Source organism: Pelecanus crispus, chromosome 2, assembly GCF_030463565.1.
Source record: "Pelecanus crispus isolate bPelCri1 chromosome 2, bPelCri1.pri, whole genome shotgun sequence".
Lineage (NCBI taxonomy): Eukaryota > Metazoa > Chordata > Aves > Pelecaniformes > Pelecanidae > Pelecanus > Pelecanus crispus.
Window position 1 is genome coordinate 121774651 of NC_134644.1, and position 9472 is coordinate 121784122.

The following is a 9472-nucleotide window of genomic DNA, read 5'->3' on the forward strand; positions in this document are numbered from 1 at the left end:
TATATGACAACAGAATCACCATTTTGTCCTCCTCAGCAAGCAAGACACAAGGTCTTCATCTCTTTGATTTTTTCTCTGTCTAGTAGCAGAACTTTCCTTAGTGGTTTCTCTTTTCTGGAATAGATAGCATAGAAGTTCTATTGACAGAACATTTTGACAACCTGACTGTACTTAAAATAGACTGTGCTCTTTTATACTGTGTTATAAAAAACTCACCTTAAAGCCTTTCAATTTTTTCCCTGTACAACAGATGACCAAGCTGGACAAAAAGCCATGAATACTAACACTGAACTGTCTAGCTTCAGATCTGACATTCTGGCTCTTCGTCAGCAGCTTCATGACATTGCAGAGAAAACTACCAGAAACAAAGATACACTGGAGAAGCTGCAAGAGTCTGGAAACGTATTAGATGATAGACAGAGCCAAATGAGAAGTGCCTTAGATAGTAACTCTTTCATGATCATCAGTGTCAATAAGACTCTTCAGGCATATACTGGCTATATCAACAATCTTCAACAAGACACAAGTAATATTCAAACAAACTTGCAAAACCAAGTGCATTCTCATAATGTGGTCATCATGAACCTGAACAACTTAAACCTGACACAAATACAGCAAAGAAATCTTATCAGTGTCCTGCAGAAGTCAATGGAAGATACAAGCTTGGCTATTCTAAGAATCAAGAATGACTTTCAAAATCTGCAGCAGGTTGTCCTTCAAGCCCGGAAGGACACTGACTGGCTTAAGGAGAAAGTACAAAATTTGCAGACTTTGGCTGCCAACAACTCAGCATTGGCAAAAGCTAACAATGATACACTTGAAGACATGAACAATCAGCTCAGCTCCTTCAGTGGGCAAATGGAGAATATCACCACAATTGCCCAAGCCAATGAACAAAATCTAAAGGATCTCCAGGAACAGCATAAAGAATATGAAAACAGAACTTCTGCCAAATTCAACCAGCTAGAAGAGAGGTTCCAGGTCTTTGAAACTGATATAGTCAACATCATTAGCAACATCAGCTACACTGCTCATCATCTACGGACACTGACTAGCAATCTCAATGAGGTCAGGACAACTTGTACAGACACCTTAAGTAAACATTCAGATGAGCTGATTTTTATGAACAGCACACTAGCCAATATTCGCTTAGACTCTGCATCTCTCAAGACGCAACAGGATTTGATGAGGTCAAGGTTAGATGTTGAAGTTGCCAATTTGTCAGTAATCATGGAAGAAATGAAGCTGGTAGATTCCAAACATGGCCAGCTCATCAAGAATTTCACTATCCTACAAGGTATGCAGCTTCTCTAATGATGCCCATAATGATCTGTGCTGAATTCCTGCTTGCATTACTTCTTTAGTTCTGTGGAAGTTAGTTAGTGCATGCTGGTACAGAGTTTTCCATTATCTAATCCTGAACTTTGGAAACGTAAATGTAGCTTGATTGTTCCTTACTAATTGTCCTATGCCTTCTCTACATACCTAGAATGGGGATGTTATGATGAAGGCTCTGACTTAGCAAAATTTTATTCTGAGTGACTGACTGACGGGATCTGCTTTTGATTTAGTTTCTAAAATAAGCTAGTGAAGGTGTGGAACCTCAAGAAACCAATCCCTGCTAAGGAGGAAATGGCTAAAAAATATACGTTGGACTATTCCCAGAAAGGCCCACCCTTACTGAAAAACAAGTTGCTATTTCACTTTAAGCCAGTTGTTAGTCTGCCAGAAAACATCCTACTTTGCTTAGTTTTTAATCCTGGGATATTTTATTTTCTCCAGAAATGAATAGCGTCAAGTTTAGGAGGTTTCTCCCAGCCAAGTATTATCCCAAATGAAAAGAACGCTCGTATTTCCAACCTGATGTGAACCAGTCAGGCCTAAAACTCTAATCACAAATATAAATCCATTGCTCCAAATAAACTAAGGCTGAATTAGAGCCAAGATTACATGTCAGTAACCTTAACCTTTCTCATTTCAACCAGGCCTAAATGACTGCAGCTTAGGAATTTGTCTCTGGAGGAGTTTAAATTACGTAGACTGGGGGGTGGGGGGGGAGGGTATTGGCAAGGCATTTGCTCATCCATGATCAGAATCCAAAATTATTTTGTTGTTTATTGCTGTCACAATATTGGCATTTCCTATCATGAGTATTGTTCTCTTTCCTGTTATAGCTGGCCAGTTAGCAACTAGTACTTCTGGTCTTTCCCACAGCTGGCCTATTGCTCACTATCCATCGTTTTGTCTCTTTGTGACAACCCATTATTGACAGAGCAGCAAACAGGGTCATTATAGGAGAAAGAGTCCTGTAGTCTAAGAGCAGAGAGATGGGGCTAGAAGGAAGAGGGATCGTAGCAGAGTGAGGCAATGGGAGCATCAACATGCAGGACCACGTGCATCAACAGCACGGAGCGTGTCTTGCAGGGACTGCCGCCTCGGATGGTCACCTGGGGCATGGTGTCACTGTCCAGTTCACAGGACAAGGAGCATCAGATTATTTTCTTCTGTATCCTGTAATTCATGGAGGCTGAGGAAAGAGCAATGGTATATAGTGCGTGAGAAGTAGATGTACTTTCACAAGCAGTGCTCGAAGTAGCTGTTAGCCTGGTTTTCACAATGCTGAATACCCAGTGTTTCTGGTTTGAGATATATTAAACAAAGACCCCACATGGGCTTTTTGTTTTGTTTTCTGTCTGTATCCCCACTTTGTATGCTTGCATTGTTTCAGGCCCTCCTGGTCCAAGGGGACCTAAAGGTGACAGAGGCCCTCAAGGTCCTCTTGGCCCTGCTGGCCTAAAAGGACAAAAAGGAGAGAAAGGAGAGCCCGGACCACCAGGACCTGCGGGTGAAAAGGGCCCGCCTGGGCCAGCTGGGCCACCAGGAGAAAAAGGAGGGAAAGGTTCAAGAGGATCTCCTGGCTCCAAAGGTCAGAGAGGTTCTCCTGGCAAGACAGGTCTGCCTGGACCAAGTGGAGACCCAGGGCCACCAGGCCCACAAGGCAAAGATGGTCCACCTGGGCCACAAGGCCCACCAGGATTTCAAGGCCTACAAGGAACTGTGGGAGAGCCAGGGGTACCAGGACCTCGAGGACTACCTGGGCTACCTGGAGTCCCTGGGCTTCCTGGTCCAAAGGGCCCACCTGGCCCACCAGGGCCACCAGGTCCAGGGATGCCAATGGCACTACAAAGTGAGACTACGCCAGTGCCCGAGGCTAATGGTAAGCTGTAAACACACCGCATGCGTCTTTTACTGACATACAAATATATGTAGTGGAGGGTGCTCACCGCTTAGTTACTGGTTCAGATAACCTCTGCTACCTTAGACTACATCTCTGGGATTTATCACAAAGAGCCCTGTTAAGTGAAGCCATACCTGTTGGTCTTCCTTCTGATGACCTGAAACTGATTTAAGTTAATGTTTACGGCTAAAGGAAAGGCAGCAGTAGTATGAGTAATAGATAATCCCCTTGACCACACAGTTTAGCCTTGATTTCACAGAGTCAGGATCCTAATAAGTAAATTCCCAAACTGTATGTAAGTACTTTAGGTGGCAGCATGCTGTAGATGAGCATGGGATCCTCCACTTATTATTGGCCCTATGCAGAAAGTTACCACTGACCCGCTGAGTTACCAGTAATTGGCTTAACACAAAAAATTCACTTCACAGGTTGTTCTCCTCGTTGGAAGAATTATACAGAAAAGTGCTACTACTTTTCAATTGAAAGAGTAATTTTTGAAGAGGCAAAGTTATTCTGTGAAGAGAAGGCATCACGCTTGGTTATCATAAACAACAAAGAGGAGCAGGTAATTACCTTCTCTTTCTGTTTTTCAAGGAGAGAGTTTGAAGTTATTTAACATGTGGAAGCCACGAGGCAAGTGGGAAGCTGAGAGCATCGTGAATTCTTATAGTGAAATAGACACAGTGATTGCCTCCAGTTAGCATTTTGTCCACCCTCTGCCTGCTCAGCAGCTTCCTCATGTGCAGAAGGGCAGTGTGAGCACAGTTGGTGCTCACCCTGAAGGTGGTGGGCACAGAGCAGCCAGAAAGGCTGGTGAGAATTGTACGAGTTTTGAAGATGGAGTCCATTATGCCTTGCATATTATCCAAAATGTATTTTTTGCGTGGTTAAAATAATTTAATTTTAAATGATCTGATTTAATACATGCAGCGTAAGACTACTGTGACCCAAAAATATTATTAATCTAACTATAAATTTAGCTATACTTTTTCTACTGTTCAACATAATTATTTGGTGGCTACATAGCAGTGGGAACATCAAGATACAACTGCTTACTCTCTGGGGTTTTTTCAGTTTGTATCTATAAGATGTTGGCTGTGACTTTATGTCAACTTAATTTTCATGCCTAGCTCTCTACCTCACATGCAAACACTGTGATGAATTCTAGTGTGGGCAAGGGGTCACAAGGCCAATTCCTGAAATGTATCTTCAGCTTAGAAAAATTCCTCTAGCCCTTCCTATTCTGAAAACAAAGATGCTCTTGAAACCAGAAGAGCTTATTGGCTCCAAAGATGGTTGTGTTTGTTATGGACTAAGATCTTTCTTCCACAGCAATGGATAAAAAGGCAGATTTTGGGGAAAGGCAGCTTCTGGATTGGACTAACGGATTCAGAGAAGGAAAATGAATGGAGATGGCTGGATGGATCCTCACCAGTTTACACGTACGTAAATAAAAAACAATGGTGTTTATTTTCTGCAGATCCTACCACTCTTGCTGACACTTCTGAAAACAGCATCTAGAAATTATCCAATGGATCCAGAGGGTTGTAGATGCCAATGAAATAATTCATTACTGAGGGTGCTGTTGAACTGTTTTTTTCTCTCTCCCTTCTCCATGCACCAGGCTTTCTTTCCTTGCCAGGAAGAAAACTGAATGTTGAATGAAAGAATCACAGAACTACATAGTGCAGTGTTTCTTGCCAAAACATTTGCTCCTGACTTTTATTACAAAGTTGAGATGGAAAGCACAGACAGTTTTGCTGTCTTGGTTTGAATTTTCCTTATTTGCATTACAACTGGCTATAAATAGAGTGCTCGTTCTGATAAAAAATGACCAGCCTTTAGATAAAGCGCAAATCCAAGTGGAAAGCATTAAACATAAGGAAAATGCATGAAACGAGGGTGTCTGAGCTTTAGCCAGCTGAGAACTGAATTGGCAGCTCTCCAGGAATCCTAGGGCTACACCTAATTTGTCCTAAATGGAACAGATTGCAACCACCCGAATTTTTAATACTGAGGAGTGGACTAAAGAGTTTATAGAGCTGAGCATGCTGCGCTCCAGAAAAACAGGCTACAGTCAGTCAGATGTTACGAAATGATTAGCTGTGATCTCATTGGTGTTCATTTTGATGAGAAACATGGAAAAAGTCAGATGTATTTCAAATGAGCCGTAGTATTTTTCCCTTTTTTCTCCCTCCCCATTTTCATCTTTCTTTCTCTTTATGGCAGCACTGTGACTGATTCCCACTTCAGCCACTGCTTTCAATAGGTTTCCACTACACCACCGTTTTAGGTGCCCTGTTGTAACCTCAGAACTGTCAGTTACTGATTTTCAAAGTATTTCATTACTTCTGGAAGGCTATGTGTCCTCCCAGGTGTCTGGTCAGATGCTCTGTGTCAAGCAGGCGTGTTTTTTAGCTGAGCATGGACCATATCAGACAGCAATCACAAGCTCCCTTCAACAACATGTTTCTTCAGGAAAATGGAGCTTTTAAGTCCAGAGGTTGGAAGTGTTTCTCACTTGTTAAACAAAAACAGGATGAGGAAACACTTGCTGCAAGCTTTCCACATGCTGCATTAAGTTTCACCATCGAAGCTAACAATGTCAAAAGATAACGTGTATACATATTTTGTACATTCCTTATAAGTCCAAAAATGCACTTCCCATCCCAATATGGGTCTATAAAACAGGTAAATCTTTGCCGTGCCTCCCGAGAGGCCCACCTTAGCGTGATCAGAGGGCTGAGTGCCTTTGCAGTGAGTGATGGCAGGGTGCTGCCACCCTGGGTAGCACTCCTGAGCCTGCCAGCTCTTTTCGGTCCCATCTGCCAAGCAGGAATGCAGCGCGCAGGCGTTGCAGCATTGGAGCAATGCACATGGAGCATGGAGCACTCCCACTGTATGTTCATGTACATTCAGAAACTAAAATAAAGTTCATCGGTCTAATTTTAGGTCTCTGAGTTTTGGCAGCCCGATGCCGAATAGATTCCCTTCTCTGTAATACATCTGTTTTCCATTTTCAGCAAGAGTCATGTATTGTTTGTTTCAATGTGTATTTCCCGTTCAGAACAGATCTCATGATGTTTTTGTTAATTTCTTGTGGTGAAAAACTGTCATGTGTGCTGCATTGTGCAATCATATCGCTTGCTTTTTGGTTTAAAGAAACTGGAAAACTGGGCAACCTGATAACTGGAGCCATGGGCACGGGCCAGGGGAAGATTGTGCCGGGTTAATCTATGCTGGGCTCTGGAATGACTTCTACTGTGAAGATGTTAACAATTTCATTTGTGAAAAAGACATGGACAAAGGTAAGCAAGGCACTTGATTATTTCACCCTACCCTTAGCAGGCCAAATTCAAGTAAAATTCCACAGCCAGAGCGGAGAAGATCCAGGCATAAGGCTAGACGCTATGGCGGTGCCTTGTTGAGGAAGAGGGGGAATCGCACTTGGGGCACTACTACTCTGATGCAGCCCAACATGGGCTTTTCTAATACGCTGCACGACGCAGAAGCTGGATTTATTGCAATAAATCTTGCGCCCTTGTGCTTTTTCATCACAAGAAAAGAGCAGCCTTCAAGCTGGTTGTAGGCACAGCATGCTCTGCATCTTGACCATCTCCTGTAGGCTTCAAATGCACCTAAAATTCCAAGCGTGATTTGGCACGTGTGCTCCAGACCCTGGCCACCACACTGGAAGCTGTTTTTATAGGCTCAGTGGCCATGCAGGGGGGGAAAGCTGGCCTTAGGATGGCTCAGGGACCAGCCTTTGAAAACCAAAAGGACTCTGTTTGAGAGTTTGTGCAACAGGAGGCATTTGGTGACTGCTATGGAGGTCTTAAAATTCCCACTGCTACCAGGAGATGTCCCATAGGGCTAAAAGGCTGGGTCTACAGGCCATAAGCAACTCATCTGTTGCAGCTGGAGTGAAGGACTCATAAACTGCCCATGTCGCCAAGCAGTCACCCAGATGATTGCCACGGGGCATGCCTTTCTGGTTATACAGGCATTTCTGCAATGGCAGAGGGCAGGTCATTCACATGGCTGCTTAGAGCCCAGCCCCATCATCACAGAGCTAGCTGGTATTTGACAGGGCTCTGCCCAAAACATTATCTCCTCCATACAACCTATTTAAACATTGCTTTGCCAAGGGTGCCTGGCTGCTCCAGTTGCAAACATGTAGGCTGAATTTCAGTGAAGGCAGCTAGAGCCAAAACTACATCCCATCCACAAAAAATGCCCCCCTAAACCAAAACAAAACAAAGTGCTGAATGAGCTTTGTGTGTGTATAACTCTGGGCATCCAGAGTGAAGGACTGTGTGTAAGTAACAACGTAATTTGCCCTCATTTTCTGACATGCATTTGTTATTTTAGGAAAACTCCATGGTTTACAAATATTTATCCTCCAGGACTTACAGAATCTGAATATGAGTCCACTTAAATTTTTAACATACCTTGATCTCTGTAAGTTTTCTTTTTGGAAATGCATTTAAACTTCGCAGGCTTTTTACATGATTTTTTTTTTCTCTTTTTTTTCTCTCATACTGTAGGGCAAATATGAGGAGCATAATAGGCTGTGACTTTACAGATACCTACATATTATGGAAATTTACTTAAAGAAGAAGAAAATCCTTGGAGAGAGCAACATTGCCTACCAAAATTGAAAAAAAACCAAAAGCAGGCACTGAAAACTGGTTTAAATGCATAAAGGAATTCAGCAGTGACTCTTCTCCAGCATCCTGCAATTATTCGAGGCCTTTCAACTCACAGCATCAGGAAATACTGTTGGACTAATTCTGTTATAGATTTTCTTCCCAAGCAGTAACCACACACATAAGCAACTTGTGTCTTCTGAGAAAAGACATTCTGTCAATCTGAGTAAGACTGTTGGTCACTCATATAGAAAAACATATAAAGCAACTGTGTAAACAGGATGTTTCATTTGCTAAAATCCCAAATGTAGGAAAATTATACAGATACACGAATATATAGATTTTATATAAATATATATATATAGTCCAACTCTTATCAATAATATGGAATATACTTTTAAGAGCTTTTAAAACTTTGTATTTTTGTACAAAATATTTGCTTTTTACAATTGTTCTCTTTTTTACTGACTTTTTTTACAAATATAGTGCACAGGGGCCAAAGAAAACAATAAAGGTACTAATAATTCATTACGATTTGCTGTCAGGCCTAGCTCAGCTATAGAGAAATATTTTTCCGGTTAGAAATATTTGTACTTTCCCAGATGATTTGTTCTGGTTAAATAACTTTTAAAACAGATTTTAGATAGTTTTTTCCTTATTATATGCAGTCTAGTCTGCGTGTGTAACAGTGAAGTTAACTAAGGACTAGATACTCATTATAGCTCTGATCACAGCCAGTGTTCCATCAGGGTACTATGCAAAGACCATGTTAATAAAAGCTTTTCCTTCCTGCCTGCCTGCCTATCTGCCTGCCTGCCTGCCTTCTTTCTTGCCTGTCTGCCTGCCTTCTTTCCTGTCTGCCTGCCTTTTCTGCCTGCCTGCCTTCCTGCCTGCTACCTTCCTTCTTCCCAGCCTGCCTGCTTTCCTGCCCGCCTGCCTGCCTGCCATCCCTTCCTGCCTGCCATCCTGCCTTCCTGCCTGCCATCCTGCCTTCCTGCCTGCTACCTTCCTTCTTTCCAGCCTGCCTGCTTTCCTGCCCGCCTGCCTGCCTGCCATCCCTTCCTGCCTGCCATCCTGCCTTCCTGCCTTTCTTCTACTCATAAGAAAACACCACAGAAGTAAACCTCCAAGTTTTTAGAATGATTTTGAAATGTTTTCATTCCTTCTCCCCTCTCTTGAGGAATTCTACCCCAGTAGGCGCTACCCACATTGCAAGTCAAGCCCAGATGAAGGATTTTATGAAAACAGAAACAAAGGAGCTGCGTACACAGAAATATGTTTCTTTTTAAGACAGATTTCAAAATTTGGTGAGAAAAACATGCCATACCCAGAAAAGTCTAATCAACTTGCACTTCTCCAAAGTGCTTTGTAAATCGATCTCTCTGTTTTCTTGGACCAGTACTTCTCTCCCAAACAAACTAGGAAATAAAATATGCTGCAAAACAGAAAGCAGTGTGGCTAAGGAGACAATATCATCACCCAGCCAGTTTCCTCCATGGTCCCATGAGCCGTTGTCTAGGCAGCAGTGCTGCTTATCAGGAATTAAAAAAATTAGCAACCAGTTAAAGTTCATTAGCAGAAACCC

The 9472-nt window shown here is 42.5% G+C and overlaps 1 protein-coding gene across 1 annotated transcript in view; it reads left to right on the forward strand.

Moving 5' to 3' along the window:
* The window catches only part of COLEC12 (collectin subfamily member 12), a 101185-nt gene extending 93389 nt beyond the window's left edge, over nt 1–7796 (forward strand). The window contains exons 4-9 of the mRNA XM_075705056.1: nt 251–1297; nt 2729–3217; nt 3667–3803; nt 4571–4680; nt 6401–6546; nt 7786–7796. Of these exons, the coding sequence (XP_075561171.1) occupies nt 251–1297; nt 2729–3217; nt 3667–3803; nt 4571–4680; nt 6401–6546; nt 7786–7796 (1940 nt within the window). The remainder of the gene's footprint in view (nt 1–250; nt 1298–2728; nt 3218–3666; nt 3804–4570; nt 4681–6400; nt 6547–7785) is intronic.
* The last annotated feature ends 1676 nt before the right edge of the window (nt 7797–9472 follow it).